The sequence below is a fragment of the Colletotrichum acutatum genome (assembly GCF_030867785.1).
Source record: "Colletotrichum acutatum strain CBS 112980 chromosome Unknown BDZ83scaffold_119, whole genome shotgun sequence".
Classification (NCBI taxonomy): Eukaryota; Fungi; Ascomycota; class Sordariomycetes; order Glomerellales; family Glomerellaceae; genus Colletotrichum; species Colletotrichum acutatum.
The window spans coordinates 47,416-62,267 of NW_026849113.1; the positions used below are offsets into that span (position 1 = coordinate 47,416).

The 14,852-nt window shown below is 51.0% G+C and overlaps 6 protein-coding genes and 2 non-coding genes across 8 annotated transcripts; 3 read left to right on the forward strand and 5 right to left on the reverse strand.

Annotated features, from left to right (window-relative positions):
* Nucleotides 1-1,165: 1,165 nt before the first annotated feature.
* BDZ83DRAFT_761775 (cytochrome P450) lies at nucleotides 1,166-2,877 on the forward strand (the record flags this gene model as incomplete). Its single annotated transcript, XM_060515195.1, has 5 exons — nucleotides 1,166-1,199; nucleotides 1,222-1,482; nucleotides 1,545-2,093; nucleotides 2,148-2,661; nucleotides 2,712-2,877. The coding sequence occupies 5 exons, from the start codon at nucleotides 1,166-1,168 to the stop codon at nucleotides 2,875-2,877; spliced, it is 1,524 nt and encodes a 507-aa protein (XP_060360398.1).
* A 631-nt stretch (nucleotides 2,878-3,508) lies between these two features.
* On the reverse strand, nucleotides 3,509-5,248 carry BDZ83DRAFT_635327 (Upc2 protein). Its single transcript, XM_060509164.1, has one exon. It carries the CDS (start codon nucleotides 4,889-4,891, stop codon nucleotides 3,674-3,676), a length of 1,218 nt encoding a protein of 405 aa, XP_060360399.1. The 5' UTR covers nucleotides 4,892-5,248; the 3' UTR covers nucleotides 3,509-3,673.
* An 837-nt stretch (nucleotides 5,249-6,085) lies between these two features.
* BDZ83DRAFT_t260 lies at nucleotides 6,086-6,157 on the reverse strand. The gene has a single exon. It is a non-coding gene; the product is annotated as a tRNA-Ala (tRNA).
* A 7-nt stretch (nucleotides 6,158-6,164) lies between these two features.
* Nucleotides 6,165-6,270, reverse strand: BDZ83DRAFT_t259. Its single transcript has one exon. It is a non-coding gene; the product is annotated as a tRNA-Val (tRNA).
* Nucleotides 6,271-6,686: 416 nt separating this feature from the next.
* BDZ83DRAFT_635328 (uncharacterized protein) lies at nucleotides 6,687-7,414 on the forward strand. Its single transcript, XM_060509165.1, has 2 exons — nucleotides 6,687-6,966; nucleotides 7,039-7,414. Exons 1-2 carry the CDS (start codon nucleotides 6,736-6,738, stop codon nucleotides 7,249-7,251), a joined length of 444 nt encoding a protein of 147 aa, XP_060360400.1. The 5' UTR covers nucleotides 6,687-6,735; the 3' UTR covers nucleotides 7,252-7,414.
* A 606-nt stretch (nucleotides 7,415-8,020) lies between these two features.
* Nucleotides 8,021-9,730, forward strand: BDZ83DRAFT_46618 (alcohol dehydrogenase GroES-like domain-containing protein). Its single transcript, XM_060503257.1, has 2 exons — nucleotides 8,021-8,522; nucleotides 8,580-9,730. The coding sequence occupies exons 1-2, from the start codon at nucleotides 8,126-8,128 to the stop codon at nucleotides 9,410-9,412; spliced, it is 1,230 nt and encodes a 409-aa protein (XP_060360401.1). The 5' UTR covers nucleotides 8,021-8,125; the 3' UTR covers nucleotides 9,413-9,730.
* A 1,617-nt stretch (nucleotides 9,731-11,347) lies between these two features.
* BDZ83DRAFT_680242 (glutathione-dependent formaldehyde-activating enzyme) lies at nucleotides 11,348-12,507 on the reverse strand. Its single transcript, XM_060511198.1, has 4 exons — nucleotides 12,186-12,507; nucleotides 12,089-12,135; nucleotides 11,965-12,028; nucleotides 11,348-11,905 (listed from the first exon to the last, which is right to left on the reverse strand). The coding sequence occupies exons 1-4, from the start codon at nucleotides 12,235-12,237 to the stop codon at nucleotides 11,655-11,657; spliced, it is 414 nt and encodes a 137-aa protein (XP_060360402.1). The 5' UTR covers nucleotides 12,238-12,507; the 3' UTR covers nucleotides 11,348-11,654.
* A 1,242-nt stretch (nucleotides 12,508-13,749) lies between these two features.
* Nucleotides 13,750-14,301, reverse strand: BDZ83DRAFT_756175 (uncharacterized protein; the record flags this gene model as incomplete). Its single annotated transcript, XM_060514711.1, has 1 exon — nucleotides 13,750-14,301. The coding sequence occupies one exon, from the start codon at nucleotides 14,299-14,301 to the stop codon at nucleotides 13,750-13,752; it is 552 nt and encodes a 183-aa protein (XP_060360403.1).
* Nucleotides 14,302-14,852: the final 551 nt, after the last annotated feature.

The following is a 14,852-nucleotide window of genomic DNA, read 5'->3' on the forward strand; positions in this document are numbered from 1 at the left end:
TTACACATCCGCGCATGTATGGAGACTACATCTGGGATATCTGTTGGTCAGATTACGGCCCCGTCGCTGTAACTCCTTACCTCCTTCTGACGGGGTTCATACGGATATTGATACAGCCGAGAGCCTGGCGCGAGGGCACGGGTGATCTCTATACGAACTCGTTTTCGGAGCTGCCCTTTATTCTGAATTTCTAACAGCAGCGTTCTCCAAGAGAACGCTGCCCTAAATCTCCACTAACTAGCATACATGGCCTGATGGCACGAGAAGTACTCCGACACCCAGGACTATGCACGCCTTGGTTGTCTGAAGGTCGGAGTGGGGGGAAGATAAGCCAGACTGCCCGCTCGAAGCACCTCGCTATAGGGAGGTTTCGAAACAGGTGTATCTTGTTGCTAATAAATACATGGAGTTGATTATAATTGCGTATACGACGACTGTAGAATCCTACGTAAACTATCTCATTGACTAAGCATCTTTGCACGACTGTTGGAGGCTTGCCTTGCCAGGAGCTTGCCACTCGGATCGCAGTAATGCAATCTTGTCATTCTAAGTGAGGAAGACTCCACAAATCGAAGCTTTTGGTATCTATCCATATCGGCACGATAAACCGGGCCCGGCACTCGGTCAAAGTATAATAAATTAACATGGACTGTCGACGAGTCAGGGCACACTCCACGATTACCCCAGAAGCCAAGATGAGCATCGACGTCGGCCTGCCAAGAAAGGAAGCAAGCTCAACCACCTTCGGGCTTATCCGCTCTCATTTCCAATGCTTCGGCCGTGGGGTTACGCTAACAGTGGAACAAATCGACCGAGAAGTTCAAGCATTGCTTAATTGGAAAAGATAAGTTCACAATTGGACCGCGTATGATTCGTTTCCTCGATAGGGACCTACCATCTGACTCGTGATGCGGGCGTAAAGCAATCCGACGATTACCGCTATGCGTCATATCATCGAACAATTGCCCCCCTTTGGGGTCCTTTGGGGTTGCCATGCCGTCCTTTCCACATCCCAATTTATTCCTTGTATGAACCTCCGTGCTCTCTCGTGGGAGACTCGACTTGCCGCGTTGCTCTTTTGATCCAATCGTTTCATCAACGACCCCTCGCAAGCAATAATACGACCAGCGGGGTCTTCCAACCACAACTGGCCAAGGCAGTAGAAATGGCGCTTTTGGGACTTCTGGCTCTCGCAGTAGGTATGTCATGAGACCGGCAGAGACAGACTACTGATTCAGGGCACTTTGCAGGCGTTCTTGGGAGTGGTGGCGAAGTGCTTTTACAATGCCTTCCTACACCCACTTAGCCGCTACCCCGGTCCAAAGCTCGCCGGCGTAACGAGGGCGTACTATCTGTTCTTTGATGTCCGTGGGGTAAGCCACTGGAAGGTCAAAGAGTGGCACGAGAAGTACGGAGAGGTGGTCCGCATCGCCCCCGGCGAGCTGTCTTACACTTCTGGTCAGGCTTGGCAAACGATATATGGTACGTTCAGAGGGATCAGTATCGTCTTGGCGCTCAGTCATCCTAACGCAACGCCTACGTAGGGTTTCCCAATAAGGAGGGCACAGGTAACTTTGAGAAAGATGCTCAGTGGTGGAACAAGAATGTCAACGGCGTCGAGAATATCCTCACAGCCGACGATGCCGGCCACAAGCGTATGCGCAGGCTTCAGAATCCTGCCTTTTCGGATAAGGCCCTCAAGGCTCAAGAGTCCGTCATCACCGGTTATTTGAAGCTTCTCATCCACAAGCTCCACGGGCAGGCATCCAGTGGGAGCGCAGAGTCCGCGGCTGTCGTGGACATGAACTCCTGGTACAACTTTACCACCTTTGACATTATTGGTGACTTAGCTTTTGGCGAGCCTTTCTATTGTCTGCGCGATGCCAAGTGGCACTGGTGGCTGCATGCTGTCTTTGATATTTTCCAGGCTGGCACCTACCTCCGTGCTGCCCGCCGATTCCCGTCGCCGCTGTCTGAGATGCTTCTGCTCCTCATCCCCCGCCGCCTTATCAAGACGAGGGTCGCCCAGTTCCAGTTTGGAGTTGAGCGTGTGAACCGCCGCCTTGAGCAAGAGACCGATCGTCCCGATTTCAGTAGGTTCACATCAGCTAAGTTCAATGAAGGCAGGTCTCTGACAGGATCTACAGTGTATTACATCTTGCAAGGGAGCGATGAGAAGGGCATGTCAACCGAGGAGATCTATGCTGCAGCCCAGGTCCTCATCGTCGCCGGCAGTGAGACAACAGCGACAGGTCTGACCGCAGCCACCTACCTCCTCTGCGAGAACCCGCAAACTTTGGCCAAGCTCACTGCAGAGATCCGTAACACATTTGAGAACGAAGACGACATCACCATCCAGAGCACAGCTGGACTGAGCTATCTCAACGCTGCCATCCAAGAGGCCCTTCGCCTGGGACCTCCTGGCCCTGGAACGTTTCCTCGCGTGGTCCCTGACGGCGGAAGAATGGTCTGTGGACAATTCGTCCCTGCCGGATACTCAGTCGGCGTTCACCACCTGGCCGTTAACCGATCGCCGATTCACTTCAGCAAGCACGACGAGTTTCATCCCGAGAGATGGCTTGGGGACCAGAAGTTTGAATCGGACCAGAGGTTAGCGGCCCAGCCGTTCTCATTCGGGCCAAGGAATTGTATTGGAAAGAAGTAGGTTTCAGGTTCCTCCTTTGCTTGGATATGGCTGACTAACTTGACAGTCTGGCTTACGCCGAGATCCGGACAATCATTGCCCGCGTTGTGTGGAACTTTGACATGAAGTTACACGCTGAGAGTGCAGGCTGGTTAGGGAGGCAAAAGATGTTTACTACCTGGCACAAGACAGAGATGAAGGTCTATCTCTCCCCGCGGGCCAAGTCATCATGAGTCGGCACAGGCATTACTCCGTGTAAGAAGCTTGTATCATCAACGATTTGGCCACGATGTTCCGCAATGTTATATCTTAGTCACATGCCAACACGGCGTCTAAGCTGGTCCAAGGCCTTTGCATCAGTATGGACTTTTGATATTGCAAGCAGACGAACTATGTACATGTTACTCGCGACGTCCAAACAATATACCTTGAGATCCCATAAGGACTGTCTTACCTCTGTCTTCACTCACTGCTATTACCAAATTTCGCTAGAAATTACGGCACCCTCACGTAGAGGCACATCAATCTAAGCCTCCTAGAGCCTGGACGATACATGTATCATTGTATGAAATCTGTGCTGTGCACTATACTCTGGGCGAAGAGCTACAACAGAGGCGGACTTATGCAAATTCGCTTCTCTTGGTTTTCTAGGCAGGACTGAGGAATTCTTACGTTGCTTCACTCCATGTTGGGAACACATGAGCGGGTCCCTCCAAGATCGTATCGAAGCCGGCATGATCCCGCCCCACGAACTTGGTCCGTCCTACCGTAGTCTATACAGTGGTGCTCTGGGATAATCGTTCAAGAGCAAGGTAACATGGGTCTTGGGCAGGTGGGGATGTACAGATGCTAGAGTGAGACTTTATGGGGTCAGCAGCATCCATGTTTAGACGCTGCATGTCGCAATTGAGCATGAGACGAAGATGGCTGCCATCCGGTCTGGTTCCATACCTCACACTAGGCGAAAGAAGCTGAATCATGAATACTAATCTCCATCACTTGCCTCTCGGACATTTATTCATGATGGGCTCAAGTCGGACCTAATATCGAAATCACAGGGGCTTCTGTCATCTCCTTCGGCCACGCCAATAACTCTCCCCAATACGACCCAAGATGAGCTGCAATGGACCGTACGAGGGTCTGTCCCGCGCCCCGGAACGCCCAGCAGTCTCCCGCCTTGTGCATCAACACGCCCCAATAAGCCAGCACCACCAACGCCTCAGGGCGTCTTTGGTCGAGCAGGCTGACATACTCTGCTGGCACCCGAATCGACCACTCCTGTACCGTGCTGTACCGCCGGCCCGCAGGTATGTCCGTGTTGCGATGAATGTCGAACATGAGCTGCAGGTGCTCAACTGCTTCCTGGCACGCTGCTTTGGACGCATCATTGAGGCCGCTCGTTTCAAAGAGGCGCAACAGATGTCTACACTCGTTGCCGGTCTCGTACCGTTCTCTTCTGATTATCATGTCCTGCACAAAGCGGCTCCCTGCACCTAGATGGGTATCAAAGTGAGACCGGAGCCTGTCCCACGAGCCCCCTACGACACTCCGAACGACCCGATGTAGGCCCATGCAGTGTACTAGCTTATCCAGAGTGACTGGAAGATCAGCGGGGACCGAGAACGTGTCGAAAAGAACGTGTTGACCGAGCCAGGTGGAAAACAGGAATACTGTCAGGAAGTCCTCGTCAGACAGATCGCCGTCAGCTACGGTGAAACGTGAAAGGCTTCTTGTCTGTAGTCGAGTTGCTTCACTGCGATAGAAGGCATGATCTTCTCCAGGTAAAGTACTCTTATGCGCTGCAGCTATAGCTAGAAGCTCGTCCATCAGAAAAGGCACCCGAAAGGCTTGCTTCAATGACATTTGTTGGTATTTTTGCCGCGTAATAGGATCGCCGAACCCTTGGCTGTAGCCCAAGTTATGCTCGAAATGATATAGCAACTCCATGTGCCGGAGATCGTATGGGTCTGTCGGCACATAGCTACTGCGATAAGTGGCTTGTTCCGGGGGATTAATGGGCACCGCTGGGCTTGCTGTTGATGACCCTATTGATGTTGCTGGGCTCGGACATTGATACGAGAACGTGGATGATGATGGTATCATCGCCTCGGTGTCGAGGTATGAGCATCTCCTGAGCGCAGTCGTGCAGTTGACGCATGCCGGCCGGGACTCGTCACATTTAACATGACGTTGCTTACACTCCTTGCACCCAAATCTTGACTTTCGATGGGGTGTCCGCTGGCGCATTCTGCCAAGAGCTTCCAGTGACAGTCGGGCAAAGAGGCGCGATTGAAAATGCCGATGTTCCTCGTGGAGCTCTCACTTCCGAATTTTGGGCGAATGAGAAGCAAAAGCAGCTGGTTTGATGCAAATATGCTGAAATAGAATGGCTTCACAAAGCAAGAGAGAAATCGAGCCATCGATTGAATCGTTACCGGAAACATAATCGGGAAGGGCAGAAAGACTCCTTTAAAGTCTCGGTCCAATCTCGTGCCCCGCTAACAAGCATATCCCTGGACCACGCACTGTGTGACCCGAGACACCTTTTCAGCTCGCTCGGCTTCATGAAGTGAGTGGCAGTGCATGGTTCTGACGAGATTGAGATTACTATGGAACGTCGATTTCGCAAAAAGAAGTTCAAGATGACCAGAGGTTTTATACTTAGCTGTCCTGCGTCAAATATTTGAAGGAACCGTGAGGGCATGATCGTCCGTACAGGATTCGAAATACGCGTATATCATGAGCTGCTAGAAAGATCTCGTAATGTCCGTACGTCCAAGGGTGGTTCGTTGGACGGTTCGTCTGATCATTGGTCGAACTCAAAGTGACAACCCATGAAGAGGTGATGCGAGCCCATGTTGTTTATTTAATCAGCTATACACATGCAGCAATCCATGTATATCTCTACGATCCAGGCATCACTTGAGAAGAATCATCAAATTTCTTTTTGCGACGCCATCCACAGTCCAAATATGTCAGATCGTCACTGGGTGACACGCCCCAAAGAAGCTTCATCGCCTGCCTTAGCGTCCGTCGTATTTATCCCTGCGCGTACTGTAAAGTGAGCGATTGGACAGTCGATGGTAGCGCAAACCCGAACCAATTAAAACCTTCTCGGTACGGGTTGATCTACAATGTTGGTGGGCACCAGTGTCCTCAATATTCTTATGTACGGATATCCATGGTGTTATTGCCCTCTGGCTGTCAAAATGAATCCGAGTTGAATGCTGGCTGTATGTGTTATTCCCCTTCTATCTCTTCAACTCACAAACTTTTCGTTCCGAGAATTTCTACCGGCATGCCAAGGATTCCTCTATAGGGAGAAGATTCGTTTTCAAATAGAGTAGCGACTCACCCACGCCCACCGAAACCACCACCGCAACGTCAAAAACAACATCACAACACGCACTTGAAGTCCAGTCTATGATTACAGCAAAAGGATGGACGATCTGGGAATCGAACCCAGGACCTACCGCATGCTAAGCGGTCATTATACCACTAAACCAATCGCCCAATGGAATGATCTAGCCCGGACTTGAACCGGAGACCTTCAGTGAACAGTGAGACCATCGTGAAATCGACGCAACATGTTAGACTGACGTGATAACCAACTACACCACCAGACCATATGGATTGTTGGAGTCCGAAGCGAGGAATTGCTCTAGTGTGGGTGGAATTGTGCCGCGTTGAGCCCTGGTGGAGTAGACAGCTCTACTCGCAGGCGGGAGCTCCGTACGGAAGACCCCCGAGTCCACAGACACCGGCCCGGTATTCAATTGATGCCCAGCCCGAACCGAAAGAGCCGGCTAAGAAAAGCCTCTGCCGTATAATGGTAGACGGACAAGAGCTCCTTCCCCCTTTCTTGTCCCGGTGTTCCCTTTTAAACTTGTCGCTAAGCTCTGGAGACAAAACAAGTAACTTGAGTGCTGCGCCAGTCGGGACCAGCTGGTCACTACTCTGCAGCTTGATTATCTAAGCAAATGCCAAGGGGTCGCACTTCGGTGTTTCGCGCTCTCAGCCCACCGGGCCATCACGTAACTTTCAGAAGGGAACCACCGAATCTCACATTTCACTCAAATCTCACGTCCCCAATGTCTAGCGCTGAAGCAAACGAGACGTTTTCGCTCTTGCCATCACGAACCACCCACCCCGATATCACCGCCGAAGAAGAAGAGACAATGAGCAGCCAGGCCTTTTGGAGAGTTGGCGCCATCTTCGGCGCCACCGCCGTCGGTCTCGGAGCCTTCGGAGCCCATGGCCTGAAGAAACGCATCTCTGATCCCGCAAAGATTGCCAGCTGGTCCACCGCCGCTCACTACCAAGTGAGTTGCGCTTATTTCATTTCACTTACCATCATGAATGAGATCAGTAGCTTACCCTGAGGAAATCATTAGCTTGTCCACTCCGTTGCCATTCTCATCGCTCGATCCAACCCGCTCGCCGCTGGTCTTTTCACCGCGGGTGCGACCATGTTCAGCGGTAGCATCTACGCCCTTATCCTCAACCCTGACCTCAAGTTCCTCGGTCCCGTCACTCCGATTGGTGGCCTTGCCCTGATTGCTGGCTGGCTTGCTTTGGCTTTCACCAAGGGCCGCGTTCGTTTCTGAGCCTAAGCGCTTCTCAATGAGATGAAGTCCATTGCCGTGCACTTAGTCGTCGCCAAATGAGTGCAACTGACTCCATTCATGTACTACTACCTGTATCATAGATACCTCAGCTACTACGTGCACCTTTGAATGCATATCCACTCCTCCCGAAACAGATTGTCGCCATTTGACTTACCATTCATGCCTTTACCCAAACCATGACTGATATGGCCAACATGCCTGTTGAGGGTGCCTCCGCGTCAGCTTCAACACCTTCTCGTACGGACTTTCCAATCGAATATCGACAGGAACAAGGGTCACCAGTCGTTCATGCGTAGTTGCCCGGCGCCCTTGCATGGAGGAGGGTGCTGTCAGCTTACCACAATCCGTGAGACCAAGAGCCACCGGGGTAACGCTGTCAGCCCTACGTGATATTGAGTACAGGGTGCGCACCGTCTTGGATGAGGAAGAACTTCCGTTCAGCTTTCGCTAGACGTCTGACTAAGTTGAGATGGATAAATCGTACTCACAGCAGCTTCACAGGGTTCGTTCTTGGCATAGTTGCCTTTCTACATTGAGTATATTCGATGATCAACCCTGCCGCATGACGAGGCTTGGGCCTGGGGAATTGGCTATTCACACTCAGGTGATGTTTCCCGCCACCAAAATGACAAGTTGGGAATGATGGGGTCGAGAAAGAGATCAGATATGTCCCATTCGGTTCCGAATGACACATGTACTCATCTTCGCCGAGGAAAGAATGAGCATCTGACAAATCGTCTCTCAAACAAACACCTCAAAGATCTATAAAGAGGCCCATGAATGAAGAGACTTGACAAGCCGATTACTGAGCTACCTCTCTCAGACCATTCCTGATAACCCAGGAGCAACAATCATGACCAATCATCAAACCTCACGCCCCAAGACCATGCGCGCCGTGGTCTGGGAAGGCAAACCCTATGAGATGGCTGTCAAAGCGGACATCCCACTCCCGCATCTCAAGGAGCCCGAAGACGCCATTGTCCGCATCACCACGTCTGCTATCTGCGGCACTGACCTCCACATCTACCATGGCATCATGTCCAGTGCTGAAGTGCCTTACCCAGTTGGCCACGAGGCCATGGGAATCGTCGAGGAAGTAGGCGATGCGGTCGACAATCTGCAAGTCGGTGACCGCGTTGTCGTCTTTGGCCTTCCCGAAGACGGCGTCATCGACACTGACAACCAGATCTTCCCTCAGCTCGATGGCTTCGGCCTCGGTAAAGATTTTGGCGATCTGGGTGGTCTTCAAGGTAAATTTACGTCGCTAAATACTCGAAAGACACAAAACCAAACTAACCTTATCCTAGCCGAGTACGTCCGCGTGCCCTTCGCAGACAGCTCCCTCATCAAGATTCCTAAGAAGCTCTCCGACAAGGAGTGGCTCTTCCTCAGCGACATCTTCCCCACCGCATGGGAAGGACTGAGCTGGTCGGGCTTCCAGCCAGGCGACTCGGTGGCCGTCTTTGGTGGCGGTCCCGTCGGCCTGCTCTGCGCCTATAGCGCCATCATTCGCGGTGCTAGCTTAGTCTACGTCGTAGACCACATTCCACAGCGCCTAGCCAAAGCTGCCAGCATCGGTGCCGTTCCCATCAATTTTACCAAGGGCGGTGCCTCGGCCTCGGAGCAGATCTTGGCCCTCCGTCCCGGCGGCGTGAACCGTAGCGTCGACTGCTGCGGTCAGGAATGCGTTAATGCCGAGCTGAAGCCGCAGCAAGATTATATCCTGCGTGAGGCCATCGCCGTCACCGCTGTTGGCGGCGGGATCGGGATACCGGGCGTCTACTGGGCCCAGGAGAAGAGCGCGGGCGCTCCCAATGCAGAGAAGATGAAGAAGAGTCTCAGCCTGCCAATCAGTGACTTCTGGATCAAGGCGCTAACGATGAAGAGCGGTATTGTGCAGGGGCAACCAACGTTCGCTGCGCTGGTGAAGCTGGTTGAGAGCGGACAGGCTAGGCCTGGTTTCATTGCTACGGCAGAGTATGACCTCGATGACGCTCCCAAGGCGTATAAGAGGTTTGATAAGAGGCTTGAAGTCAAAGTATTGTTCCGCGGCGCTGGCAAGGAGGGAAGGGACGACTATGAATGGGATGAGGAGGTGGAGTCGAAGAACCAGAGGCAGGAGAGAGCCGGAAGTCGGTAAGCAGCAAAATGCCCCATCCGATTGTTGTGTTCAGCCTAATTAGAATACAGATCATCCGGGAGGGCCAAGAGGGCAAGACTTCACTGAAAACGATCCTCTTCGGTAAAGCCCGGTGGGAACCATTCGAGAAGAGCATCAGAAGTCCATGACTTTCACAAGTATCTAATGAATTTGTTTATGGAAATGACATGCTTTGACTTACTTCAATTGCTGTCTCCGAGGCATTCCCTCACTATAGCACCTTAATCGCGTCTTGAACACCCAACTAAGAATTTGAGAACCACAGAGCACACGCAAGAGTCAAAAATATTTATCTTTACTTTGGGTACTCTAAATCTATCTAGCTCAGAGTATCATGCATCGTAGCTGTTGGTATTATGGAAGATTACTCTCACCAAAACCCTCAGTCGGCACTGCCAGCGGTCCTTGAGCTTCGACGCGAGTGTGATTTCCTTCATCCTGCACAAGAGCCTACCTCCAAACCCTATGCCACATTGTGTCTCTCTTTGTCAAAACAGTGGTGTCAGCGGTGGAGAACTTTGGGCGGTCACCTACAAAGAGCTAACGCTTTTGAGCTCAAGACCTACCTCCTAAGGCTCAAAAAGAGGACATCGACAATTTACGCGTGTCACGATTGAGGGCTATATTCGTGGCACGCTTCTTATGATTATTGCTGAAAATACAGCGAGCCTCAAATGAAAGACCAAATCAACCAAGTAGACAGAGGTGGATGTGGTTCGATACTCAACAACTGCAGCGCTCGACGACGAAGCAGATGGACTTCAGACTCCGCGCTCGAAGAGGACTTTTCTGCAAAGACTGCATATTCTCTTCACGAGGTTCAAGAGTGACTTACAACAACAACAAAAATCGCAGAGGGATGAATTGTCTCGATTGTGGATATTATCACATGCAGTCTTGGTTCTCGGATGGAAAGTTGGCACCGGAGAATCAGCTATGCATACCACGAGAAGGAAAGCTCACTCTTTGTCCTCACTACCAGCGGTCAATGAAGTCACTATCCTAGGAAGTGCATGAGCGAGGAGTGCAGCCTGGAAAATTTATCAACCTGTTCGAGCCGGATTTGCGCCGCCAAAATCGAGGCTGGTGGTGGATTGGCTCCGGGCTTTTTCACGTTCCCTTCGGAATAGCATCCTGACGCCATCCTGACAACAAAATGGAGACTGCCCGTTTATACCATCGCCCGTGGGGAAGTTGTCACCAAAGAGCGTCTGCAACAATGTCTCCGGGGCCTACGCCCACTTAACTGTTTTCTATGCCCTCACGTGGACCTTGACGACACTTTTCTCCTACGGCCCTTCGAATGGGGTCATCGTATATGCTTCCAGGACCCAACTGACGAGGATAGAAGTCAGCACCAGCACAAGCCCGATAGCTCTCACTTAGGCCCTCGCCAGTGCTGCGCTTGCATCAATCGCTTCAAGCCTGAAATGATGGGAAGATTCATGGCAAGCGGCGGTTCCTGTAGACACTTCATCAGGTGCTTCCACTGCCTGACTTCCTACACTTGGGCTTTGGATGGGCATTAGATCTCGCTTTCCATGTTTCAATGGTCTCTAAGCCTCTCCTTCTCACAGACTGATGAGAAGAGTCATTACAAACTTCGACCACATGTTGGCCAGGATTACAGCCGCGCTTTTCTTGGATTTTGGGCTGGTTGTCTCGATCCTAGAACGTTTCGCGGTAATGATGTCACACGCTTTGACTCGTTCTGTACGAAAGAAAGGTGCGAGAACTCTTGGCCAGAAATGGTATCAAAACGACATAGAGTACGAAGTAGTCAAAGGCACTAAGAACATGAAGCAATTGTCTCATATGAAGCACGCCTTTGGCATAACGCCATATTTTGAGCAGGAAAGTTGATGCTTAATAGCTTACGCGTGGCTGCATACACAGGGAATGTTATTCACGATCTCGCATTAAACTACGCGCGAGATGGAATCGCGCGTTAGGGTTTGGCTTAGATTCTTAGTGTAATCTTCGTACACTGCAGTCGAAAGCCTTGACAGCTGGTACTGTGCTTTTATTTCGAGCTACAACTGGCCAGGAAGTGGCTAGGACGACGAATCCGACACTTGCATCTCTCTGTATGTAAAGTAGGAAAGATCACGGATCAGATGAGGAACTCTCATCGGTTACGTTAATTCGAATTCTCATGTAACTTCAACGCTCGCCTAACAAACAACTCCACGCCTGCAAGTATATGTACACGTCTCGCCACTCAACTGAAAGCGGGCTTCTGATCAGCACCCTTAACGTCAACCAGGTACGATACCCGATCCTTGCAGTAGAACTCAACAGCAGGCTTCCCCTCCAAGCTCACCTTCCCCTCATCGAGCCCACCAGCCTTGATGCACGTGACGTCGGCCATCAAGTCCAGCTCGGTATACAAGCTAGACCCGCAGTTGGAGCAAAAGAAGTGCCTATTATTCTTGCCCGAGTCGCCAGTGATGTCGTAGAACTTGGGCTCACCTAGATGATAGGAATTTAGTGCAAAGTTGGGAAAGAATGTGGAGGAGGACCTCTTGTACCTTGAGTGACCTTGAAAGATGTACGCGGGACGACGGCGTTGGAGGTGAAGGCTGAGCCGCTCCACTGGTTTCATCAGCTACATGTATGGAGTTGATGAGAGTAAGTGACATTAGATTTCCATACCTTCTGGCAATCTGTGCAGTGACACAGGGCGGTGACTTGAGGGTCCTCTACTTCTTATCAGCGTGGTTCACAGGATGTTGCAATCGGGTCAGCCTACCAGTACTCTCGTACTTGATCGCCTTGCACATGCAGCTTCCCTTCAAACCCATTTTGTGTAGTGACGTATGTACTGTTCGGTACTTGAAAGTAGAAAAAGAGTAAAGGATGTAGTTAATTTGAGATGTTAGGAATAGGCTGACTTTAACCGTTTGGGATGAGGGGGAATTTACAGTACAGAACGTCCGATCGCCGTTTTTATACGTGTTTGAGGCTTTCGGCTAGCGTTAGTGCCGGCAACAAGGAAGCTGAGCTTTCTCCTCTTCCTCCTCCTCCTCTTCCCTGTCTGTCATGATTAGAGCATTGGATAAGATGGAGATGTGCGGGGTTAGTTCGCCGGTTCAGGTAAGCACGGTAAGGTAATAGGCGCCGTGGAGAAATGCATGGACCCTTTTCTTTTTCAATGTTGCTCACTTGCTCCATCTATCGGCCTCTTGATCAGATCTCCGCGGGGGCGTCAGGCGAATCAAAGCACAGGTTTTCTCCAGTTTGCCCTGCTTGCTGTCAGACCACCGTGGGATGCTGGAATGACGTTGCTGTCAATCCAAGGGCGCAAAGGATCCAAGTATCCATACCGGCTTGGAACTTTCCCCCGGGGTTTTTCTGAATCGAGAATTTATCACAAACATCTGGCCAGTGGGCGATAAAATCAAACACCAGTCGACGAGTATTCCGAGTATTGACTGCCTTTCCAGAGCTACCATTACTAAGTCTAGAGCTATTGTCATAACTGCCGCGCGCTTTCCGATGGGTATTCTGCTCGGAATACATAAAAAGTAGACAATAATCATAACAGTAGTAACAGTAGTGGTAGCAATAACAGCAGCAAGAAATAGCGGCAGTAATGATAGAGACAGAAGTGAAAGGGCTAGTAGAATGAGTGCAAAGGAAAGTATTGAGCGACAAACTATCGTGTTACTCACTTGACTGAGCTAGTGACCGATCATCAGTCGTTGGATAATGAAGAATTTGGAGGCTTGAGTTGGGGCGAGGGGCCGGCGCATCGCCAAGAACTTCCGGTGTTCACGCTGTCAACCCTATCGTCAATGTGCGGAGCGCAAACATCGGCAGTTGCGATAGCGGCGTTTCGAGCGGCTGAGCAGCTGAGAGAGATAAGCAAAGAGCAAGGCAAATCACACGAAAGCCAATGGGAATTATGTAAATTGTTCATGTTCGTAGCCGATTAATGTAGCTAGTAGTGCTATGTGATGCGCCATGTGTGCGACGCAGCGAGTTTAAGCCCGATATATTGACCAGATGTCGCAGGTTTTCTGACTTCGTCCCTAAAGTACGGCAAATGAGCGACATCTTGACGTTGCTCGACCCCATCGGAAGGTGCTAGACCTGTACTGTTTCCCATTCACCCCAGCCAACTTTGCCTGATGTTTCCTCTTCTGTCTTTCTAATTGTGTTGACTCTCTCGGACTTCCTAGGCTTCCTGGCGGGAGTTCCATCCATTGAAGGTCGTTGTATGATTCATCGACTGCAGAGTTCTCGATAAGAGAAATATCGATGTAGCAATACAAGTCGGGATGAAGGAAATTGTAGTCATACTCTTGCGTCTACTAGTCTTCCTCGCGGATGCCCACCCACGGAAGGATCCAGTCCGATTCATACGGAGCAGCACTCTGAGGCAAGTATTCGCTATGTTCATCCTCCTCAAACGGAGCAAACTCGTATCCAGCCTCTGAATCTTCATGTCCGAGGTGGTCCAGCTGTCGCGACAGTTGAAACCCACCAAACAAGTCAAGCTCAGGGATCTCCTCCTCAGTCCACTCGGCCTGGTCCTCGATTAATTCCATAGTAGGAGGCGAAATATCAATCGGCCCCCATTTCCCTGTCTCAAAATCCCTGTCTCTTTGAGCCCTCCGCTCATCGCAACGGGCTTCCGCTCTCTTCCGCGCTGCCACCAACAGGTCCCTGGCTTCCTTCTTGCGAAGTCGTTCCTCGGGAAAAGCCTGGCGTTCTTTCGCCATGTCGTCCAGCATCTTTCTAAGTTCTTCTGGCGGAGTATCGCGCAGTAGTTTGCGGAGGTAGGCGGTTGCGGTGACCATGCTGATGCCGGACATCTCATTTGCCTTGTCGTCCGCGGGAGATGAGGAGTTGTTTGAGGCCATTGTGGTTGTTGAAGTAGATGGTAGACTGTGGTGTGATGTATGGATGAAGATATGAAGACGGCCTTTGACAGTCTATTCAAGAGTCAAGACCGAGAAAGAAGATGAGTGTAGTTGTGGGAGTCGTTGAAGACTCACAAGAATAGCAACGCCAAATGACCGGTGGTGCAGCCCTTTTTGTAAGAGAAGGGTAGGGCCGCAGAGGTCGCAATGTCGCCGTCATGAATACTGCAAGGGTAGCCACACAAGCTCAGCCCTATTTCCGACGTCCCCCATGTTTAACAGTTTTACGACTCTTCCATAGGGGGCGCCGATATGAACGTAGGGAGGGGGGCCAGTTGTCACTGGCGCCTAGTGCCTACATTGATGGAGATATCATCCACATCCTCTCGACTAATACCTTGCCGTGGAATTGTTGTCATGATGATTTCTGGAGATGGGCTTCGTTGGTTTACCTATACAACATGCTGTGATATTGGTTCGCCGAGGTACTATGACGACAACAACTCCGAGCACGCCAAGGTCAAACAAGCTCTCCACTTGTACAGCCTACG

Coding starts and splice junctions, on each gene's coding strand:
- BDZ83DRAFT_635327 (XM_060509164.1), bottom strand. CDS start 4,891: ATGCGCCAGCGGACACCCCATCGAAAGTCAAGATTTGGGTGCAAGGAG.
- BDZ83DRAFT_46618 (XM_060503257.1), top strand. CDS start 8,126: ATGACCAATCATCAAACCTCACGCCCCAAGACCATGCGCGCCGTGGTC. Junction 8,523..8,579: donor CGATCTGGGTGGTCTTCAAG/GTAAATTTACGT, acceptor ACCTTATCCTAG/CCGAGTACGTCCGCGTGCCC.
- BDZ83DRAFT_680242 (XM_060511198.1), bottom strand. CDS start 12,237: ATGGGTTTGAAGGGAAGCTGCATGTGCAAGGCGATCAAGTACGAGAGT. Junction 12,136..12,185: donor GATCAAGTACGAGAGTACTG/GTAGGCTGACCC, acceptor GATAAGAAGTAG/AGGACCCTCAAGTCACCGCC. Junction 12,029..12,088: donor ACTGCACAGATTGCCAGAAG/GTATGGAAATCT, acceptor TGATGAAACCAG/TGGAGCGGCTCAGCCTTCAC.
- BDZ83DRAFT_635328 (XM_060509165.1), top strand. CDS start 6,736: ATGTCTAGCGCTGAAGCAAACGAGACGTTTTCGCTCTTGCCATCACGA. Junction 6,967..7,038: donor CCACCGCCGCTCACTACCAA/GTGAGTTGCGCT, acceptor GGAAATCATTAG/CTTGTCCACTCCGTTGCCAT.